The 23113-nt window shown below is 38.7% G+C and overlaps 1 protein-coding gene across 1 annotated transcript in view; it reads left to right on the forward strand.

Moving 5' to 3' along the window:
- Positions 1-22659, forward strand: part of LOC129515320 (ankyrin repeat domain-containing protein 31-like) — a 59466-nt gene extending 36807 nt beyond the window's left edge. Inside the window, exons 8-10 of the mRNA XM_055334210.1 lie at positions 7079-7219; positions 15110-15212; positions 22343-22659. Of these exons, the coding sequence (XP_055190185.1) occupies positions 7079-7219; positions 15110-15212; positions 22343-22488 (390 nt within the window). The 3' untranslated portion in view covers positions 22489-22659. The remainder of the gene's footprint in view (positions 1-7078; positions 7220-15109; positions 15213-22342) is intronic.
- Positions 22660-23113: the final 454 nt, after the last annotated feature.

Raw genomic sequence — 23113 nt, forward strand, 5'->3', positions numbered from 1 at the left:
TGTTCATATTGTCTTTTATAATGCGTAATTACTTACATTTACCAGTGTTCTCTGTTTTCTCACGTGGATTCATATTACTGTTTGGAGTCACTTGCAGTCTGAAGAACTTCCTCTGATATTTCTTATCATGTTTGCTAGCAACAAATTCTCTCCGTTTTTGTTTATCCAGCAATGTTTTTGTTTAAATTCATTTCTTAAAGATAGCTTTGCTGGATATAGGATTCTTGGTTGATGATTTTTTCTTTGTACACTTTGACTATGTTATTCCACTGCTTCTGGCTTCCATTATTTTAATAAGAAGCCAACTGTTGGAGTGCTCTTGTAAGTGACGAGTCATTTTTCTCTTCTTTCAGTTTTTTATTATTGTCTTTGACTTTTAGCAATTCTGTTTACGAGTTTTTTCACGTTTATCCTACTTGGAAGTCACTGAGCCTCCTTCAGAAAGTATAGATTAATGTTTTTCAGTAAATTTGAGAAGTTTTCATCTATTATTTTTTCAAGTATGTTTTCTGGTCTTTTTTCTCTCTTGTCCTTCTGGTACTCTCATGCACTTTTGTGTGCTTAATGGTGTCTCACATTTCTGTAAGGCTTTTTCATTTTTCTTTATCATTTTTTCTTTGTTCTTCAGCTTTCATAACCTCTATTGATCTTTTTTTCAAGTTTATTCTTTTTCTGATATCATAAATCTTTTGAGCCCCTCTAGTAAATTTTTCATTTGTTATTGTACTTTTTCAACTCCATAACTTCTATTTGTTTTTTTAAATAAATTGTATCTTTATTGATATTCTCTATTTGATATGACATTGTCATCATACCTTCCTTTACTTCCTTAATTATGGTTTCCTTTAGTTCCTTTAACATTTTTATAATGACTGTTTTGAAGTCTTTGTTAAATCCAACATTTAGTCATTCTTACAGATGTGTTCTTGCTCTATTTGTTTAGGTGTGTCATACCATTCCTCTTTTTCCACATGTCAATTTTTTGTTGTAAATGGACATTTTAGATACTTTGAAATATGTAGCAATTCCATGTACTGGCCCCCACCTTCTCGCTTGTTATTGTTATGTGCCTGCTTATTTAGTTACTGGCTAGATTGTTTTAGTGGAGGTTATTTTTCCCAATATAGTGTTAAACTTTTCATATTGTGCTGCATGGACTGAGGCCTTGGCAGGTCTTTCTTAACTGTCTCTTTCTCAGTGCATACCTGGCCATCAAGCTCCACTTATTGCTGGTTAATTATTATATTGTTTTCAACAATGACCTGGAGCATAAATTGCTCAACGCAACTAATACAGTCAAGTGTGTGCTCCTTTGAAAGTATAGTTTATGAAGTCAGTGTTTGAGTTTTATTCTGATTCTATTAGGCTCTTCTCTACTATTTACTTCCCCATTTCTCTCATAAAAACTAGCCAGCCTGTATCCACAGTGAATCTATCAATTTACTTTAAAATATTTTTTACCACAACCTGTACTGCCTTTAAAGTGACCTTGAGCTTGAGCTTCTCCATGTTCTGTTGCAAATGAAGTCATTTCCTTTGGAGATGATTAGGGAGGAACCATCTGTTTTAAGGCTTGCTTCTTTTCCCAAATCTCTGTGCCATAGCTCTGGAGCTGGGATGGGAACATAGCAACTTTTCTCTGAATGACACCCTGACTTTAGGAGCTGAGTATTTAGCCAAGATGGGCACAGTAGGCTTGTGCCTTTACAGCTTGTCCCTCTTGACATGAAACCACCACCTTATAAGCCAGGCAAGGGTGATCAGGGTCCTAGTAGTCTCACTGGCACCATGCCAAAGATGGAGCCTCTGCCTCACCAGTGCAGACTAGGCAGGAGGGATCCCTCACCTTTGGCTGCACTTACTCACTCACAACTTAGCCTTATCAACAGATGCTGAGGGCAGGATGAGAAATGCTGATATCCTGCACCTGATAAGAAGGTAGCCCTCTGATTAGGTGCTACAGGGAGAGGGAGCCCTGTGTTCTTGGCTGTACAGTCTGGAGTGGAATCTGCACGTTATTGAGGCGGGAAGGGGGAGGAAGGAAGCAATCTTGGGTCACATACCACAGACTCACTTTTTTTCCCACCTAATTGTCATAGATTTTGCTGAATAGATGGCTCTTTATTTGCTACATGTGTTTAACCATTTCCAGAGATTTTTTCTAAGTCTCTGAAGAAAGTCCATGGTATTTTGATAGGGATTGCATTGAACGTGTAAATTGCCCTGGGTAACATTGACATTTTCACAATATTAATTCTGCCAATCCATGAGCATGGAATATTTTTCCATCTCTTTGTGTCTTCCTCAATTTCTTTCAGAAGTGTTCTGTAGTTTTTAGGGTATATTTTGAGAACCATTTGAATGGTAAATGGTTCTCCAACCTTTTATTTTCAGGTTGTAGGTGTCCTTCTGTCTAAAATGAGTCTCTTGTAGACAGCAAATAGATGGGTCCTGTTTTTTTATCCAGTCTGAAACTCTGCGCCTTTTGATGGGGTCATTAAGCCCATTCACGTTCAGAGTTACTTGAACTTCTTCTTAAAGGGGAGTTTTAAGAGTCCCCCTTAAAATTTCTTGCAGAGCTGGTTTGGAGGTCACATATTCTTTCAGTTCCTGCCTGTCTTGGAAGCTCTTTATCTCTCCTTCCATTTTGAATGAGAGCCTTGCTGGATAAAGTATTCTTGGTTGCATGTTCTTCTCATTTAGGACCCTGAATATATCCTGCCAGCCCTTACTGGCCTGCCAGGTCTCTGTGGAGAGGTCTGCTGTTACCCTAATATTCCTCCCCATGAAAGTCAGGGACTTCTTGTCTCTTGCTGCTTTAAGGATCTTCTCTTTATCTTTGGAATTTGCAAGCTTCACTATTAGATGTCGAGGTGTTGAACGGTTTTTATTGATTTTAGGGGGGGATCTCTCTATTTCCTGGATCTGAATGCCTGTTTCCCTTCCCAGATTGGGAAAGTTTTCAGCTAGGATTTGTTCAAATACATATTCTGGCCCTCTGTCCCTTTCGGCGCCCTCGGGAACCCCAATTAAACGTAGGTTTTTCTTCCTTAGAGTGTCATTTATTTGCCTTAATCTGTCTTCATGGTTCTTTAATTGTTTATCTCTTTTTTCCTCAGTTTCCCTCTTTGCCATTAACTTGTCTTCTATGTCACTCACTCGTTCTTCCACCTCGTTAACCCTCGTCGTTAGGACTTCTAGTTTGGATTGCATCTCATTCAATTGATTTTTAATTTCTGCCTGATTGGATCTAAATTCTGCAGTCATGAAGTCTCGTGAGGCCTTAATGCTTTTTTCTAGAGCCACCAGTAGCTGTATAATGGTGCTTCTGAATTGGCTTTCTGACATTGAAGTGTAATCCAGATTTTGTAACTCTGTGGGAGAGAGGGCTGTTTCTGATTCTTTCTTTTGAGTGAGGTTTTCCTTCTAGTCATTTTGCTCAGTGCAGAGTGGCCAAAACAAGTTGTATTGGAACACGGGGGAGTATCACTGGTCCGTCCAGCTGGTCTTCTGGGGAGGGGCCTGCTGTGCTGATTTTCAGGTGTTAGCACTTGGTGGGGAGCTGCTCTGCCCCTGCCTGCTGCAGGGCTCAGCGGGGGTTGTTTACCCCGTGGGGCCCCAGGAGGAACAGCCGCAGTTGCTATGGCAACTCTGGAAGCCTGGATTCAGCCTCCGCAGGAACTACGGGGCTCGGGGCTCTCGGCTCTCGCTCTCCGTCCGCAGGGCCTGGAGGCTCCGGGGCGGGGCCGCTGATCTGCTCAGCTCCGGGCAGGAGCGTCCTCGCTGTCCTGGGCCCTCCCGGCCTCTGCCTGTCCCGGGGGAGGCCGGATCCTGGGCTGTGTCCCGGCGCCCTGTGCTCCGGGGCCTGCGCTGTTGGATTCGCGCTCCCGCCCTGCAGCTCCCTCCCTGGAGCCGCTCCCGAGCCCCTCCGAGCTGCTCCGGTCCCCCGTGCGCGCTGCAGCCCTTAGGGAGCTCGGCGCACTCTCCTGCGCTCGCAGGTGTCTGTTAGTGTCCCCGGGAGCCCGAGGGCATCCCCGCCCTCCTGGGTCCTGCTCCAACTCCCTGCGAGCCCCTTTCCGCCCGCCCGGGAAGGTTGGTGCAGCTCCTGCTCCTCCGGGACGGGGCTCTCCTGTCCTGGGGACACTCGCCCCGGCCTCAGCCCGGCTCCTCGCGGGGCCCCTCCCCCTCGGAGGCCTTTTGTGTCTTTATTTCTTTTTCCCCGTCTTCCTACCTTGATAGAAGCGCGGACTCTTCTCACTGTAGCATTCCAGCTGGTCTCTCTTTACATCTCAGGCCGAATTCGTAAATTTTCAGGATGGTTTGAAGGTTATCTAGGTAATTTGGTGGGGACAGGTGATTTGGGGACCCTGCTCTTCCGCCATCTTGCCCCTCCCTCATTTCCAGAGATTTTTTAAAAGATTTTATTCATTCATGAGAGACACACAGAGAGAGAGAGAGAGAGAGAGAGAGACAGAGACACAGTCAGAGGGAGAAGCAGGCTCCATGCAGGAAGCCCAATGTGGGATTCAACCCCAGGACCCTGGGATCACACCCTGGGCCAAAGGCAGGCACTAACCCACTGAGCCACCCAGGTGCCCCCCTTTCCAGAGATTTAAACAATTTTTTAAAATACTTTTCATGTGAGACTGGATCCCCACATTGTTATGCCAGAAGTCGATTCTAGAATATTCACATTCAGGGATGCCTGGGTAGCTCATCTGGTTAAGCATCTGACTTCAGCTTAGGTTATGATCTCAAGATAATGGGAACAAGCCCCACACTGCATTAGGCTCTGCACTCAGCAGAGTCTGCCTGGCCATTTCCCTCTCCATCTGTCTTTCCACCTGTTTGTGTTTTTTTCTCCCTCTCTTAAATAAATAAATAAATAAATAAATAAATAAATAAATAAATAAATAAATAAATAAAATCTATTTTTTTAAAAAAAGAATATTTACATTCAGTGGGACTTTCAATAAATTTAGGTTTAAATATATCACATGGCATTTGTTTTCTATTTCTCTTGTCTCTTTGTTCCCTTTTTCATTTTTTTATGCTTCGTTTCCTTTGTTGGTTTGTTAGCTATAATTCGTTTTACTTCAGTTGTGGTATTAGAGTTTATGGAACATATTTTTAACTTCTCCCAGTACCTGTGATATTTTATCACTTCATGTATACTCTAAGAACCACAAGCTAGTATGCTTCCCTTTCTCTACTCCTGACCTTTGTGTTATCATATATTTTGCTTTGATCTAATGTTATAAATTCCATACATTATTATTTTTGTTTAAAAAATTATCTTTGAAGTAGACTTAAATGTTAAGAAAAATATTTTTTCTCATGTAGTTACTATTTCTGTTTTTGTTTCCTTTGTGTAGATCCTGATTGACATTTGCTGTCATCTTTCTTCTGCCTGGAGGACTATCTTTAACATTTTTTGCATTGAAGGTCTTCTGCCAATAGTGAATCCTTTTAACTTTTGCCATGTCTGAAAAAGTTTATTTCACCTACATTTTTGAAATAATTTTTGCTAGACATATAGACTCCTGTGTTGAAAGGGTTTTTTTTTTCTTTGAGTACTTTAAAGATTTACTCCATTGTTTAGACACACTGTTCTTAACCTTGTTCCTCCATAAATAATGGGTCTTTTTTTCTCCTTCTGGCTGCTTGTAAGAGTTTCTCTTTATCTGGTTCTAAGCAATTTTGATTATGAGGAGTATTAGCATAATATTTTTGTTTCTTATGCTTGGGGGTTATTGAATTTCTTGAATCTCTGTGTTCCAAATTTTAATCTCAGATGTGGAAACATTTCAGCCATTATTTCTCCAAACATTATTTCCTCCCTCCCCTCCATTTTTGAACCTCTTATTACATACATAATGGATTGCTTGAAATCCTTCTATAATTCACTGATAATCTTTTCATTTAAAAAAATTCTCTTTTCTCGGTGTTTCATTTTTATGCAATTCTTATTCCTTTGTCTTTGAATTTACTAATCTTTTTGTTTGAAATATCTAATAAAAAAAGAAATATCTAATCATCAATGTATTCTCCATCTCTAGAATTTTGATTTTGGTCTTTTAAAAAATATTTTCCATGTCTCTACATAACTTTTGAACATGTGGAATATGATTGTAATAACTACTTAATGTTTTTGTCTGCTAATGCAAACATTCTTATCAGTTCTCATTTTCAGTTGTTTGCTTTATCTCTTCTGTATGAGTTGTATTTTCCTACTTCTTTCTAGGCCTGTGAATTTTTCATTGAATCCTACACATTGTGAAATCTACCTTGCTGGATGCTGAATATTTTTTATTCTTATAAATATATTGTAGATTTATTCTAGGATGCAGTTAAGTTCCTTGGAAATAGTTTGACCCTTTGGTGTCTTGCTTTTAAGATTTGGTCAGCAGGACTGGAGCAATGTGTTCAATCTAGGGCTAGTTATTTCCTACTACTGAGTGGGAAATAACTGACTCTTCTGTGTACCCTACCAAAGCCCCACCAGTTATGAGGTTTTCTAGTTGTGCTGTTGGGAACAGGCACTATTTCTGACCTTTGAGAATGCCAGATGTCCTTACCTCTAATCCTTTCAGGTGGTTCTTTTCCCAGCCCTGGGTAACTTGCTCCCAAACACGGCCAATCACTACTCAGCTGAATGCTAAAGAGGACCCCCTGAAGATCTGCAGAGTCCTCCCTCTTTGTATTGCTCTCTTCTTCAGTATTCTGTCCTGCAAACTCTAGGTACCTTGCCTCCATGATCTCTGCTCTGTCTCCTCAACTCAGGGCGTCAACAGGCTTTGCCTAGAATCCCCTCTTCCTGCACCCTGACCTGGTAACATTCAAGGCAGGGAGCTAGGACACTTGGAAGGCTTACCTCATTCATTTCTCACTTCTCAGGGTACTGTACTTTGTTGCCTGCTGTTTAGTACCTTGCAAACCACTGCTTAATATATTTTGTCTGTTTTTTGTTTGTGTTAGGGTAAATCTGGTTCCTCTTACTCCATCATGGCCAAAAGTAGAAGTTTACATATTTCAGGTATTTTTCTTTCTTAATTTTTTTTTTCATTTTTCACTTTAGGAGACTACCCACAAAGCCAGTGTCTTACTGAGCGGTAAAATTAAGGTAGAAAATGGTCAGATTTATCAAAATCCAGTCACCTGGCTCAAGGATCTTCTAGGAGGCAACAGTTATGTGACTTGGAATTATGCTTGGAGTAAGGTGAGTCATTCTTAAGTATATCTGTAACTTCATATTCAAATGGAAAGGTACTTATTTTTTTATGATAAAACTATTTTTTTAAGAAATCAGAAATTCTCCAAACTATATATTCTTTGTACGATATGCTACATACTTTCTCCCACAACTCTTATTTGCCAGAAATCCCCAGGGGCAGAATTGGACAGCTGACAGCCTTTCCTTCCTTGTTCCTCATCTGGTCTCAGAAATTCAAATGCCCTCAACCTTCCCCTATTATCCCTCCAGGTGAATTCAGTACTTTGTGACTCCACATAGAGAATTTGAGACCTCTGGTATATTGATGATTTAGTTATATGTTAGTATTCTGATGTAATGAAGGAAAAACTTCCCGTAAAGACAAAGGAACAAGTAAGCAGCCTAAGACCCACAGAAGTTATGGTGTGCTTTTGTGTGAACACAGTTTTATCCATCAGTTGCCAACCTCCCAAAAAGAAATATATCTTTTCATTCCAACTTCTCAGACTTAGTAGTCTTCCCCATAGTTCTATATTATGAGTTATAAGCCCCGTTTAACCACCAATTTAAAGACTATTAATGACAGACACCTTTGAGGTTCACCTCCAGATATCCATGGCCACACTTAAGGGAACAATCTTTCAGTGATTGACCCAGGAAAGTGTGAATCTTCAGACATCCACCAATACTGTCAAACAGAACTGCAGATGCCTTCCCCTCCACTAGCCATTTTATAAGCCTCAGTACCTAAGAAATAAAAAGCAGTTTCTTTTCCCCTTTTTTGTCCCACTTAGCTCTGCTAACCCTTCCTCCTAGCTCCTCCCCTCCTTCCTAGTCCGTAACCTATTTTCTGATATCCTAGACTTTTGTGCTTCCAAAACTATGGTGTAGTTCCTTTACTTATATCAGCACATCTTAGATTTTTCTCTACTGTAGAATCTGTTTTTTTTTTCTTAAAGGATTTTTCTTGTTTATTTACCACTCCTGGAATCACAGGCCATCTAGTTTTCACATGTCCAGCCATTTCCATGAAAGCATGAATCATATTTTCATGTTAGTAATTAACATTTTACCCTTGGAAATCCCTTTTTATTAAAGTTTTCTAAACTTGTGATAGTTTATATCATTTTGCTGAAATACTCTGTGCTCACAACATGAATATGGTACTGATTTCTGTAGTTGAGTTTTTTTGAGCTTCAATATGCCTCTGCTACTGTGTGCCCAGTGATGACTCAGTTCTCCCACTCTTTTTCTTTATTGGAACTACTGCATTTTCTGCTTTTGAATAGCTGGCTGTGACATCATTTGGCTCTCACTCTGTACTTAGGCCTCATTTATTTACCACATTGCCTCTGGTCTTTCCTTACCAGCCATGTCAGTTCATCATATAGTTTAACACCTATGTTGGCAATGAAGCCAAAGGCAAGTAAGCACTACAATTAGAATTCTTGGTTGTAAGATATTCATAAGATTATCTAAATAGACCTGTAAATTTTTTAATTATCCTAAAAATTTTAAAAATACCATAGGTCACTCATGTACTTCTAATAAATACCCCAGGCTGAGAAACACTACCATGGTGGAGTTTTTTTTTACAATATTTAAAATCCTTTTTTAGGGGATCCCTGGGTGGCTCAGCGGTTTGGCACCTACCTTTGGCCCGGGGCGCGATCCAGGAGTCCCGGAATCGAGTCCCACGTCGGGCTCCTGGCATAGAGCCTGCTTCTCCTTCCTCCTGTGTCTCTGCCTCTCTCTATCTCTATCATAAACAAACAAACAAACAAATAAATAAATCTTAAAAAATAAAATAAAATGAAATCCTTTTTTAAAACTTAACCACATGGGGCAGCCCTGGTGGCTCAGCCGTTTAGCGCCGCCTTCAGCCTAGGCAAGATCCTGGAGACCCGGGATCGAGTCCCACATCGGGCTCCCTGCATGGAGCCTGCTTCTCCCTCTGCCTGTGTCTCTGCCCCCCCCCCCCGCCCTTTCTCTCAAATAAATAAATAAAATAAAATAAAATAAAATAAAATAAAATAAAATAAAATAAACCTTAACCACATGGGGCAGCCCCAGTGGCCCAGCGGTTTAGTGCTGCCTTCCACCCCGGGCCATGATCCTGGAGACCCGGGATTGAGTCCCACATCAGGCTCCCCGTGTGGAGCCTGCTTCTCCCTCTGCCTGTGTCTCTGCCTCTCTCTCTCTCTCTGTCTCATGAATAAATAAACAAAATCTTAAAAAAAATAAAATAAAACTTACCACAGAAACCTCTACCTCTTCTTGTCATGAGGTAACTCATGAATTCTTAGTCACTTCTCAAGGACAGGAGCTCTTTGCTACATTGGTAAAAGTGAACATTTCTGCTAACTCATTTTGAGAATGCTGGTATGGCAATGGGGCCAGGAATGGGTTGGTCATCAGGCAAGAAATTCTGAAAAACTAGGTCTTGTCCTACCTCAGACAGAATGGCAGAGCCTCTAGACACAAATGACTCATACTTCCTACCCAAGCAGCTGGGTTGCTATACAGGGAATCCTGATGCTTACTCCCTCCCACTGGTCATTACTGATTGCTTTACTGCTATGGTCTCCTAGATATTAGCTATCATCCTGATGGGTAAGAATGATCTCTGGGTGGGAGATGGGAGGCCAAACTAGTTCCTGGTTCCACTCTTGAGAAGTTACATGATCTGGGAATGTTTTTCAATTCTGCCTACACATTAGAGTCACTTGGGGAGGTCTTAAAGACTACTAATGCCTGTTGGACCACAGTCAGATACCTTCTGATCCTAATAGTCTTGACTGAAGACCAGGTGGCAATATTTTAAACAGCTCTCCAGGTAATTATAATAGACAAACTGGAGTAAGAATCACTGATCTAGATCAAGTCACTTAACTTTCTGAACTTCATTTTTCTTATATATAAGTAGTAGTGCTAATTGTCTCTAAAGACCCTTCCAGTTTGGAGATTCCAGGACTTGCATAGCCATACGTGATTTATAAAGCCTTTTACATATATTCTTTCACAACCTCATGAGGTAAGAAAATCAGCTATTTTTCTCTATCTCTGGATATAAAACCACAGGTATAGGAGATTAAGTGACTTGATTAGCCTCAAGGCCAGTAAGTGCCAGAACCAGGACTAGAACCTGATCTTATGGTTCCCTGTACATTACTTTCTACATTTACAGTGACACAACGGAAACTACATTCCTTTCTTTGGAAACAGGATGCCCTGAACTCAAAAGAGCACACAGTATTTACTTAGCTGCCTTTATGAATTTATGCAAAGTCTCATTCTTGTGCAGGAAAAATTGTCCACTTCCACAGGAAAAAAAAAAACACCTTTCTGTGACAAAGTTGTGGTATGATAATCATAAGAATGGCTATGATAGTTTATTTTTGTGAATGCTCAGGACTGGATTTTGCAGATGAAAAATAGACTGCCATTTTGGGCAGTGACTGAAGGAGCATTGACAGTTCTCTTGTGAAAATATACTTCCCATCCAAATGACTCACTCTCTGAATTTCTACCCTTATAAATTCACTACTTTGGATTTAGTATCAACTTTTCTCTATGGTTACTCCTCACCCTACATACTTTCAAAAACAATTCCTCCTACCACCATGATTAGGAATATTAAGATATGGAAAGGTTGAGGTAGTAGTATAGAAAGTGATGAAAATTATTGGTGTACCTGGGTGGCTCATTCAGTTAAGTCTCTGACTCTTGAGTTGGGCTCAGATAGCAATCTCAGGATCCTGGGATCAAGCCTTGTGTCAGGCTCCCTGCTCAGTGGGGCGTCTTTTGTGTCTCCCTCTCCCTCTGCACCTCCTACTACTCACACACTCTCGCTCATAAATAAATAAATCTTTTTAAAAACGTGATTAAAATTGTTGATCTAGATGGCCAGACAGCCTCACTGAGTCAATTAATCATTCCCAAATTATCTTAACTTAAACCTCCTAAGAGCCCAGCTCAGATGGTTGGAGATGTAGGCCCTTTTACAATACAAATATCCGAGAGGTGTGAATCCTAAACCATAAATAATGTGAAAGGCCTACTGCCCTTTTCTTGCCTGGAGCTGTGTGCAGTGCCTGGGGGAAATGGAGAAGGAGAGGCTTTAGGATGAGGATTGGGAGGAGGTAGGTGATATGAAGATGAACGTGACTTTCATCATTACTTTTCCAGGATGAGTTCTTTTGTGGTAGTTATTACACTTTGATATATCCTTCTCAAATATTTGAGAATTATTTTACTTTTCCAAAATGTGTTTTATGTTACAGTGACCCTAAAAGAAAACCTTTCCTTCTTTGCCTTCCTCCCACCAAACTCCTGATATCAAAAACAATTATCCTTTCCTCTCTTCCTTTTGAGGTAGTGCAATTTTGTTAAGATTTGCATCATAAAACTTGAAATGGAATTAAAACAATCATTTGATCATCCATGAAGAGATTCACATTAGTCAGTACCAACAAATGGTTTTCCTGAAGACATATGAAAAATGGACTGATACTTTCAAATAAAATGGAGCCCCAGCAGGGAAATAAATTCTTGGACACCTCTTTAATATTTAAAGGCAGGTTATATGGATCTCTGGGTGGCTCAGCAGTTTAGGGCCTGCCTCCAGCCCAAGACTTGATCCTGGAAACCCAGGATCGAGTCCCACGTTGGGCTTCCTGCATGGAGCCTGGTTCTCCCTCTGACTATGTCTCTGCCTCTCTCTCTCTCTCTCTCTCTCTCTCTCTCTCTCTGTGTGTGTGTCTTGTGAATAAATGAATAAAATCTTTAAAAAAATAAAGGCAGGGTATGTTTGTATTTTTTCTTGATGCATATTAGAATTATAGAGTAAAGAGAAACATTTGTTATTGCAATTAATGACAATTGAAATTGTACTTTATTTCTTCAGAGATCTTACCAAAATAAAGTTAATTAATAATTTCAGTTGGCTAATTAGCTGTATTTCCAGAACAGTGGTTAACTGAATCATCCATCCACTCCACCAACACGCACACACACACATGCGCATGTGCCTTTTTCCCCCCTAAGTATCATATTAGGGAGTCAGTATAAACTGATTACTGAGAATAATGGACCTTCTGCCTAAGAGCTTTAGGGAAAGCATCAGTGGCCTTAGGATGAAGCACTTCCTGCAGTTCCACCTTTTAGAAAGAACCAACAACCTATAGGTATGCTCACAGAATGCACCTTACCCTAACTCCAACTTTATTACAGTTTTCATCTGGGGGAGGTGGCATCCCATCACCTGCCCTTCATCAGAATGAGTTTTGATTGGTGAAGTTGTCAAGATTGCTGGCAGCTGTGTAGTCTAAGACCCTAAGGACCTCACCTACAGCTCTTCCTACATGTTTCTTTCAGAACAGGCATATGACTAGGTTTGGATTCAAGATTGAGTTGAGGATTCAAAGTTTGAGTTATATGCAAATGTGATGAGTTTGCTCTTATGCTTTAGCCAATTAGAGCACAGACAATATTATGAAATGGAGAGTTTCTTTTTTTCTTTTCTTTTTTGTATATTTTTTAATTGGAGTTTTATTTGCCAACATATAATAGAACACCCAGTGCTCATCCCATCAAGTGCCCCCCTCAGTGCCCATCACCCAGTCACCCCATCCCCCACCCACCTCCCCTTCCACAACCCTTTGTTCATTTCCCAGAGTTAGGAGTCTCTCATGGTTTGTCTCCCTCTCTGATTTTTCCCACTCAGTTTGCCTCCTTTCCCCTATAATCCCTTTCACTATTTTCTATATTCCCCATATGAGTGAAACCATATGATGATTGTCCTTCTCCGATTGACTTACTTCACTCAGCCTAATACCTTCCAGTTGAAATGGACAGTTTCCAAGGGTGACCTAGTGCCTGAATATTTTAAGGCCTGTACCTTATTATCCTTGTTCAATAAATCACTCCCACCTTATGGAAATTAGATCTTTAACTCAGTGGATTTTTTTAAAGCTGTGTCCTTTCAATGTCTGAATTACCCCGGTGGTGTGTTTAAGACCTATGTGAACTCATCGCCTCTAAGGCTACTAAAGTACAGTTTTACCACTTTATATTACCTAGTACTAACAGATAAAAATATACTTTAAATCTGAAATACGGGTGAAAACATACTGAGCCTGTACTTGATGGGTATGTAAGGTGTTTTGGATATTGTCAGAGCACAACATGAACAAAATCCATTGTTTCTAATTGTTAGTTGTTTGAAGAACTGACAGATGGCATTCAGAGGCTTCATCTCTCCTTCCATGGCAAGTGGGGATGCATTAGCACACTGGGTAGACAGAGCTGTTCCATTTCCACTACCAAGCTTATTTGGTTATGGGATTGAGCCAAGAGGGTGCCTAAACCTTCCAGATCCCTTATGTATGCCCCATTCTGTTAAATAACAGACATTTGTTGAGCACTCAGGATGTGCTAGACAGTATGCCAAATGCTTTTCATGTATTATTCTTTTTTTAAAAGATTTTATTTATTTATTCATGAGACACACACACACACACACACAGAGAGAGAGAGAGGCAGAGACACAGGCAGAGAGAGAAGCAGGCTCCATGCAGGGAGCTTGATGTGGAACTCAATCCCGGGTCTCCAGGATCACACCCTGAGTTGAAGGTGGCACTAAACCGCTGAGCCACGCGGGCTGCCCTCATGTATTATTCTAATCCTCACAACAAGACCTAATAAGCTGGAGTTACTTGTTTTACAAATGTACAAACAGAGGCTCAGAGAATTTAAGAATCTTGAAGAGCAGGAGCATCAGAGGGCTTTTTCCCCTAGAACTGTGAGGCACTATGTGAAGTGCTAAGAGTATAAAAATGAATATGACACAGACCTTGTCCTCAAGGAGCTCATGATAATGGAAACAGACATATTAACACATAATTTAATAAGTGCCTTGACAAATATAAGCACAGAATTTATGGGGGCCTAGAGGAAAGTTATTGCTTGAGCTTAGAAGTTCTAAGAAAGTATCTTGGAGTAAGGGATGTGCACATGGAGACTAGATGGTTTAGCCACAGAGAACCTAGCTTCAGGGGTATATTATCAGGCTGCCCTAGAACTAAGAGTGGAGAACCCAAAGACCCTCTGGCAAGTGTTTGCCATTCTGCCTCGGCCCAACCTACTTGTGTGTAGGTATTCCAAGATCTGACCTTTGGGGTTGTAAATAGTAGCTAAGTTCACTAACCAGAAAAAGCCAAAAAATTTGGATACATAGACCTGAAATATTAATAATCTAATTAGTTAAATGTCTAGTTTCTTGAAAGCACTGTTTTATGGCTTAATTTTATTAGTACAACATTAATTTTTTAATTTTATAAAGTAGTGGATGCTGGACTAATGGTTGTTTAACAAGTGAATGGATGAGAGAATTAGTGATAAACAACAGGGTCAACAAATGTTTTCTCTAAAGGGCCAAATAAACATTTCAGGCTTTCTGGCCATATTGCCTTTGTCGTGAATATTCAGTCATGTTACAGCACAAAAGCATCCATTGATATTAAGTAAATGAATGGGTATCTTTGTGTTTTAATAAAACTTTTTTTTAAAGATTTTATTTATTTATTAGAGACACACACAGAGAGAGACAGGCAGAGGGAGAAGCAGACTCCATGCAGGGCGCCTGACGTGGGACTTGATCCTGGGTCTCCAGGATCATGCCCTGGGCTGAAGGCGGTGCTAAACCGCTAAGCCACTGGGGCTACCCAATAAAACTTTACTTACAGAAAAAGGTGGCAGGCCAGATTTGACCATGGACTATAGTTTGCCAATCTATGATAGACAATAGTCAATACTAAAGTTAAAACTTGCAAGAGACGAGTTTATTTGCTTCTTTTGAAATACAGAATTTTTAATTCTGTGCTTAACTATGTACAGGTGACATATCTGGGGAAGGAGCTTTTAAAGTATGTTTCTGAGGAAGTACCCGTATCTGCAGAGCCAAATGTGGTGCTTCAGCAACATCAGCCTTGTCTTCCAGGTATGTACAGACCAACACCCATTTCTTAGTTGTGAGGATAACACCCAAAGCTACTAAGAAAACACTCCTTTTTGTTGTTGTTGTTGTTTTCATTCACATAACATTAAAATAACCATGTTTTAAAAGATTTTATTTATTTATTTGACAGAAAGAGAGTACAAGCAGGGGGAGTGTCAGGCAGAGGGAAAGGGAGCCTGATACGGGACTTGATCCCAGGAGCCTGGGATCATCACCTGAGCCAAAGGCAGATGCTTAACCTTCTGAGCCAGCCAGGTGCCCAAATAACTGTTTTAAAGTGAATAATAATTCAGTGGAATTTTTTCTTTGCTTTTATTTAAATTCTAGGTAGTTGACATGCAGCTCAATATTGATTTCAAGAGTAGAGTTCAGTGAGTCATCACTTAACATATATAATGCCCAGTGCTCGCAAAACACATCCCCTCCTTAATACCCATCACCCATCTATCCCATCCCCCAACCACCTCCCTCCATCTGTCCTCAGTTTGTTGTTTATAGTTAAGAGTCTTTCATTATTGTTTCCCTCTCTCTCTGTTCCCTCACTCCCAAATGTTCATCCATTTTGTTTCTTAAATTCCACATACGAAAAAAAAATTCCACATATGAATGAGGTCATATGATACTTGTTTTTCTCTGATTGACTTATTTTGCTTGGCATATTATTTAGTACATTTACAATATTGTGCAACTACCACCTTTGTGTAGTTCTAAAACAACGTCCATTACCCAAAAAGAAACTCCACATCCATTCAACAATTGTTCCCTGTTCTCTACTCTATGCAGTCTACTTTCTATGAATTTGCTGATTCTGAATGTATCATATAAATGGAATCATATAATGTATAACTACTTGTGTCTGGCATCTTTCACTTAACATAACGCTTTCAAGGATCCTGGCTGGGTGGATGTTCATTTCAGAACACTTTTGGCTTTTGGGTATAGTGCTGCTGTGAGCACATGGATACATATATTTGTACCCATTTTTAGTTCTTTTGGATAGATACCTAGGAGTGGAGTTGCTATATCATATAGTAATTATATGTTGAACTTTTTTGAGAAGCAGCCAAAGTGTTTTCCACACCAACTGAATCATTTTACATCATACCAGCAATATTCAAGGGCTCCAGTTTCCCCACATCTTCACCAACACTTGTCATTGTCTGTTTGTTTGTTTATAATACTCAATTTTTAACCACAGTTGATTCTAGGAGAACTTTTTAAATGACACCTTCCCTCATAGTTCCTTTCTCTGAACCTATGCTATACTTACTTTGGGTAGATTTTTTAAAGGGTCATATAAAAAAGCAAAATGGTATTTTTTCCTTCCTGCAGGCATGATTTGGTTAGTTTTCTAAAAGCAAACACTAAAATAAATCTTTACTTGTTAGTGTAAATGAATGTGCTTTATCTGATGGAATACTGAGAAAACTTAAGAGAATGTAATCTTCATCAATTAACAGCAGATTTTGAAACAATTTGGGAAGAGGCAACACACATTTCTGTAAAATCAGACATAACTAGGGTTGTATTACCCTTCTCTGCTGCAGCACCCATTCTTTTCCCCCCAGTTTCTGCCTAGGACCAGTTGGGAACAGTAAAGGCAGAAAGGAGATACAATACAGAAGATGATAACTCTGTGATAACCAGAGTCAAGAACCAAACAGGGACTGGTGTTGCTAAGCTCCTAACCAGGGGCTTCCTGGGGCCATTCCTTCCTACAGCAAACCTTAATAATTCAAAGTACTTTCCTCTCCTAACTTTATACATAATCCACTGTAACCTCTTAGGGTCCTTCTTTGTCTCAAAAACTGGCTTCAGAATAGGATGGTTTTTCCCCAGTTTTCTGCTTTTCATCACTTTGGGAAAACAGATCAGGTGAAACAGAAATAGTGAAGAAATTAAATTGGAAAGAGTTTTTGTACTAATTCATGGTCTTTGGTTCCTAACCCTCATGGCAGATCTATGTAATCAAATATTGGAGTGGGGCCAGGAACCTGAATTTTTAAAAAATTATTCACATGCAGCCTGACTGTAGATTTGATTTGAATGACTAGTAAGTAGTATCTGATTTCTTATGCAGATAATAATTTGAAAACTTTTATATTCAGCCTTCCACCTCCATTCCACAGCACACTCACTCTAATGCTTGCTCATGTTGCCTGCCTCCCTCCCTCCTTCTCTCTTCTCTCTCTCTCTCTCTCTCTCTCTCTCTCACACACACACACACACACACACACACACACACACACACACGAAAGCCAAGCGAAACCTTTATTCTCCTAGTTTCTAACCTCTGGAGTCAGAACAGAAATACAAGATCTTCCTTGTATCACAAAGGTTATCTGCTGCTCAGATTTTGTAGTTCTGAGCAGGCATTTCCAACCCAAGCCATGCTTCTCCTTCCTTGGAGGGCTCACAGTTCCCCTGCTAAGTGAGCATGAAATGAAAAATGGGTTCTGAACTGCTGCTTCTTTTGCCTGCAATATAAACACGTTTCTTATTACTAATTTCTTTCCAGAACTACTGAATTTTCTTTCCTTGAGATATTTCAGAAAATGTTAATGGTAATTTGAGAACTATGGAGGGCCAGTAGGCCAGCCAGCTTCTTACTGCCTTAATCTGGCTCTGGGAATCTTCAGATCCCTACTGGCATTCCTTTTTCTTTTCTTTTTCTTTTTTTAAAGATTTGATTTATTTTCTTTGAGAGAGAGAGAGAGAGAGAATAAGAACACCAAGAGTAGGACGTTTAACCTACTGAGCCATTCAGGTGCCCCCCACCTGCTGGAATTCTGTAGGCTGTTATTGGAGTTTTATTTGAACCTATTTGATTTAGGATTCTTTTGCATGTGGTTTTGTACTACCTGACAGAAATCCAAAGACTTGGCAAATTAGAAAAATGTAAACTCTATATATAACAAGCAAACTATTCTAGAGAAAATATTTTTCCCTCTTTGCATACTAAAATGTGGTCATAGATATCATGGATCTGACACTACAGAACACAAAGTTTAAAGGAAAAACAAGTCTGTATGGATTTTATCAGCCCACCTCAGATCATGAACATCATCTCTTTACCCATTTTCTCAACCAGATATTTAAAAAACAGCTATATCCCTCTACCTCCCCTATTTCCTCCTCCCCCTCTTTGTGAGAAATCATAAATCCGTTTAGCTTTGGTAACCGACATTTCCTAAGCTTCTTTAATTCAAATGGTAACACTTCATGGGACAAATACCAAACTCAGTATCCAATTTATTTGTACATAACATTTTGGAATCATGGTATCAAGAAAATCCTGAGTCATGAAGGTAAGTGATAAAAGTTTTTAACCTTGCCATTTTAAGACTTTCTTCAATGAATCAGAGATTATGGAAGAACTTTATTCCTAGTCTTGCACAACGACTAGTTAAATTGGTAACTCAGATTAATGTATTGGTGGACTTAATGTATTGTATTAATGTAATGTATTGGTGTTAGGATGTAGCATATTAATACATTTGAAGGCATATGTTATTTCTAATTAAAGGTTTTAAACATAGAAACCCCAGCCTTTAAAAATGAAATTCTGTTGATGAATTCCTGAAGTATCTATCCCTAAGGTCTTTAGAAGCTATAAAATGGAGTGAATCTATGGTATATTTTCCCTTGAAAATTCATAACTTTCTCCCAAGCCTTCCTCCTCTGCCTCCTTGGCTATAGTTTCTCTTCTGTGTTATTGAGGGAATCTTCATTGATATTTCAGAGTAAATTGGAAGGAAAAAAATGAACATTCCCAAAATTCTACATAATTTGTAATCACTGCATACAGATATATCAACCTTTTCTGCAGTTCTTTAAAAAGAATCTGTTAAGGTAGATGACATTTCATTATTTACCCAAAAAGCCAATTTTATATATATCTATGTTACCTATCACTATAGTATTAGATAGCACACTGAAAACACATTATGCCAAATGTATTCATCTAAGAAAAAAAAAGTATCTCCTGAAGTTCTTTCTTTTCCCAAGTCATCATTTAATGCATATTAAATATGTCATTTTATTTCAAGGGAACCTAACATTATTTCTTCATTTGAAAATCGAACATGCTTCTTCAGAAAAAAATAGACTCTTGTTTTTAATAAAACCTGTCCTGGACCTACTGATAATACATTGCAAATAAATGACTTTAAAGAAAGTTTTCTTCATTTTGGTGCTGATACTGTGCTTCATTGCTCTGTAAAAGCATGTGTAATAGAGCACAAACATTTGCAGGTGCTTCTGTTTTATGTGGTTAAGAACTTCAAACTTAAACACCTAAGGAAGATGGGTGCCTGATAACAGACCAGAAGGTGTTTATTTCGGCTCCTGTTTACATTTCTTGATTGTTTTTCATGACTTCAATCATAATTTTTTCATCCTGGTATCATGATTAACTTTGACCTAATTCATAAACTGGACAATGCTGATAGGGGAGGAAAGAGAAGAAAACTAATTTTCTGTTGTGCACCTGCCATGTGCCAGATCTCCTGCCAGATTATTTTACATACATTAGGCCACTGAGGAGCTTCTTAACTAGTAAAACTCCAGAGTTCAAGTCTGTACAAAAAAAGCAGAAAAAAACATGAACAGTTTACACTTAAAATTAATAAGCATCTCCAGCCTAATTCAGCTTAAGAAACTACCTATTAAATTTATTTTCCCACAAAGAAAGAGGGCTTAAATAGTTTTAAACTTATAATGTTCAGGGGTGTTTCTTCACTTCAGTACAGTTTTCACAGATAGCTTTGATCTTATCAAAGTAATTCTGTCTCAAACTATTAATTTACTTTTAAATATCAAATCATCTAATACTCTACTATCATATTATCCTTTAGAATCCTTTTATTTTAAAACAGCTTCAAACTTTGTCTTTAATAGCCATAATTGAATTTTTCCTCAGTATAACTACAGCAGATGAGTTTTTACAATCTATTAAAATAATTCCTCATCATTTTCCCTTTGATTGGATTTATACTTCTTGTTCGGACTAAGAATATGTGCATAAATATGTTCATTTCCATTTATTACTAGAGTAAGCAGTTTCATTCCATAATCTTAATGAAATGAAGAATGCTTAGTTTGTGAGAATAACTTCTGGAAGTCTGAGTTCAAACATTTAAAGAGTTAGAAGTGAAACATATATCGTCTAGTCTTGGACCTATTTTACAGATACAGAGCCGGAGAGGTAAAATGGGTTGAATGAAAAGAGTTCATAGGTTAGTGATATTTCTTAAGTGAACTCTCAGTTAAAATAATGAATCTGATTATTTTTGCTTTTTGGTCTATAAAGAGAAATTTTAAAAAGAATTAGAGGAAAAAGAAAAGTGAAAGTTAAAATTATTTTTAACCAATCTAGTTAGCTTGTCATTTTGAAGTGCTAATTTAGGCAAGTAGATAACATGAATAGTTGCATGAACCTTTTTTTTTTTTTTTTTGCCTAGTGATGAATCTTGCAGTTCAGTTTAAGGAATATCTAATATTTGGTGATATTACTTGAGAAAGATGTATTTCTCTCTACTTCTCGCATGAGCATAATGGTTTGTTAGCTGTTGCAGTGCTTGTTGGGGACAAGGAGCACAAGAAGAGCCAAAAGTTCACATATATGGCTGTTTTTCTAGTTGTAGTGGGTGGAAGAAGCCATGTTACTTGCTTGAGATCACACAAGTTTGTGTGGCCTAGAAAAATTGATTATCCATCTTCCAGGCTAATACTATTTTCATTTCATTTCAATACTATTTTCACTATTTCATACTATTTTCATACTATTTTCATTTCATTAAGAAATAATGATAATAATAGTAGCTTCTATTTATTTAGTGTTTGCTGTATGTTAGCCAGTAGCCAGTCATTTCACAGCAACTTCCCACTTAATCTTCACAACTGCTTTATTCTCAGTTTACTGAAAATTGAGACAGAGGAGTTTGTACAACTACCCTCAGAAACTTCAGTCATCTTTTTTTGGCATTGGTTGGTTTAGACGGCAAGCAAACTTCTTTTTCCCAAGATAAGCCAATGCTGGCTTACAGCTTTATCTTGGATATAGAAAATGGAGTGAATTATGACTTGCTCCAAAATCCCATTGTGTGTTCATAGACTTTTTTTGTTTTTGTTTTGTTTTGTTGCATATCATGCTCTGGCTCTTTTATTTTTTTGTATTTTTTTATTAGAGTTCAATTTGTCAACATATAGTATAACACCCAGTGCTCATCCTGTCAAGTGCCCCCCTCAGTGCCCGTCACCCAGTCACCCCATCCTCCCGCCCACCTCCCCTTCCACTACCCCTTATTTGTTTCCCAGAGTTAGGAGTCTCTCATGGTTTGTCTCCCTCTCTGATATTTCCCACTCACTTCCCCTCCTTTCCCCTATAATCCCTTTCACTATTTCTTATATTCCCCGTATGAGTGAAACCATATGATGATTGTCCTCCAATTGACTTACTTCACTCAGCATAATACCCTCCAGTTCCATCCACGTCAAAGCAAATGGTGGGTGTTCGTCCTTTCTGATGGCTGAGGAATAATCTATTGTATACATAGACCACATCTTCTTTATCCATTCATCTGTCGATGGACACCGAGGCTCCTTCCATAGTTTGGCTATTGTGGACATTGCTGCTATAAACATCGGGGTGCAGGTGTCCTGGCGTTTCACTTCATCTGTATCTTTGGGGTAAATCCCCAGCAGTGCAATTGCTGGGTCATAGGGCAGATATATTTCTAATTCTTTGAGGAACCTCCACGCAGTTTTCCAGAGTGGCTGCACCAGTTCATATTCCCACCAACAGTGCAAGAGGGTTCCCCTTCCTCCACATCCTCTCCAACAGTTGTGGTTTCCTGTCTTGTTAATTTTCACCCTTCTCACTGGTGTGAGGTGGGATCTCATTGTGGTTTGGATTTGTATTTCCCTGATGGCAAGGGATGCGGAGCATTTTCTCATGTGCTTGTTGGCCATGTGTAGGTCTTCTTTGGTGAAATTTCTGTTCATGTCTTTTGTGTGCTCATAGGCTTGATGAGGGTCTAGGATTTGTAATAAGTAAATTTAAATATTATTTTTAAGACTGTATTTTAATTTATTGACACTCCTTTAAACAGGAACATCCAGAGAGTCAATGCAAAGCATCCCACCTTATCTACAAATAAATGAAGTACTGTTAATCAGTGATCAAGAATTTCTCCCATGCCATATAATGGATCAACACTGGAAGTTCTATGTGGAATGTGAAGAGCTAACATTCTAAACCTTTGTTTTTGTAGTAATTTATTAGACATTTGTTCATATTATTAACCCACATTCATATTTTATCTTACATAGGCTGGAGGGCCTATTTTAATATACATTTTATGAGTTGCTACTTAAGATATGTTTACTGTTGTAAGAAAAAAACATAATTCAAACTAGTATAGTAAGATTTAATACTTTTTTGCCATTGAAATAAAGGCATTTTTGAATTACACTATATTGACTCCCTGGCTTTCTTTTTACTAACAGAAATGTAAAACTAATCTTTCAGTTAATTGAATTGAAAAATTCACCTCTAACTTTGTATCAAAGTTGTTCTTTAAGGGAAGCAAGGGTAAAAAAAAGAGTGATAATTGGGCCTTAAAAGGCCCAGATAAAGTGAATATACTTAAAATAAGAACTTAATGTCCCAGTACCTTCAGCCATTTACTTTGGAATTTATCTTGTAACCAAAATGTAAAATCATCAAAGAAGTTTGTTTTAAATTTCATAAAATTTAGCGTAGATAAAACTGTAACTGTGATAAGTCTTAGAACAAAAAAAAATTTGAATCAAATATTGATTTGGGGGCTGGTTATTTGAAATAGGATAATCTTTGACTTTTGCTACATTGTCATGGAAAT

This window comes from Nyctereutes procyonoides, unplaced genomic scaffold, assembly GCF_905146905.1.
Source record: "Nyctereutes procyonoides isolate TBG_1078 unplaced genomic scaffold, NYPRO_anot_genome, whole genome shotgun sequence".
Taxonomy (NCBI): domain Eukaryota; kingdom Metazoa; phylum Chordata; class Mammalia; order Carnivora; family Canidae; genus Nyctereutes; species Nyctereutes procyonoides.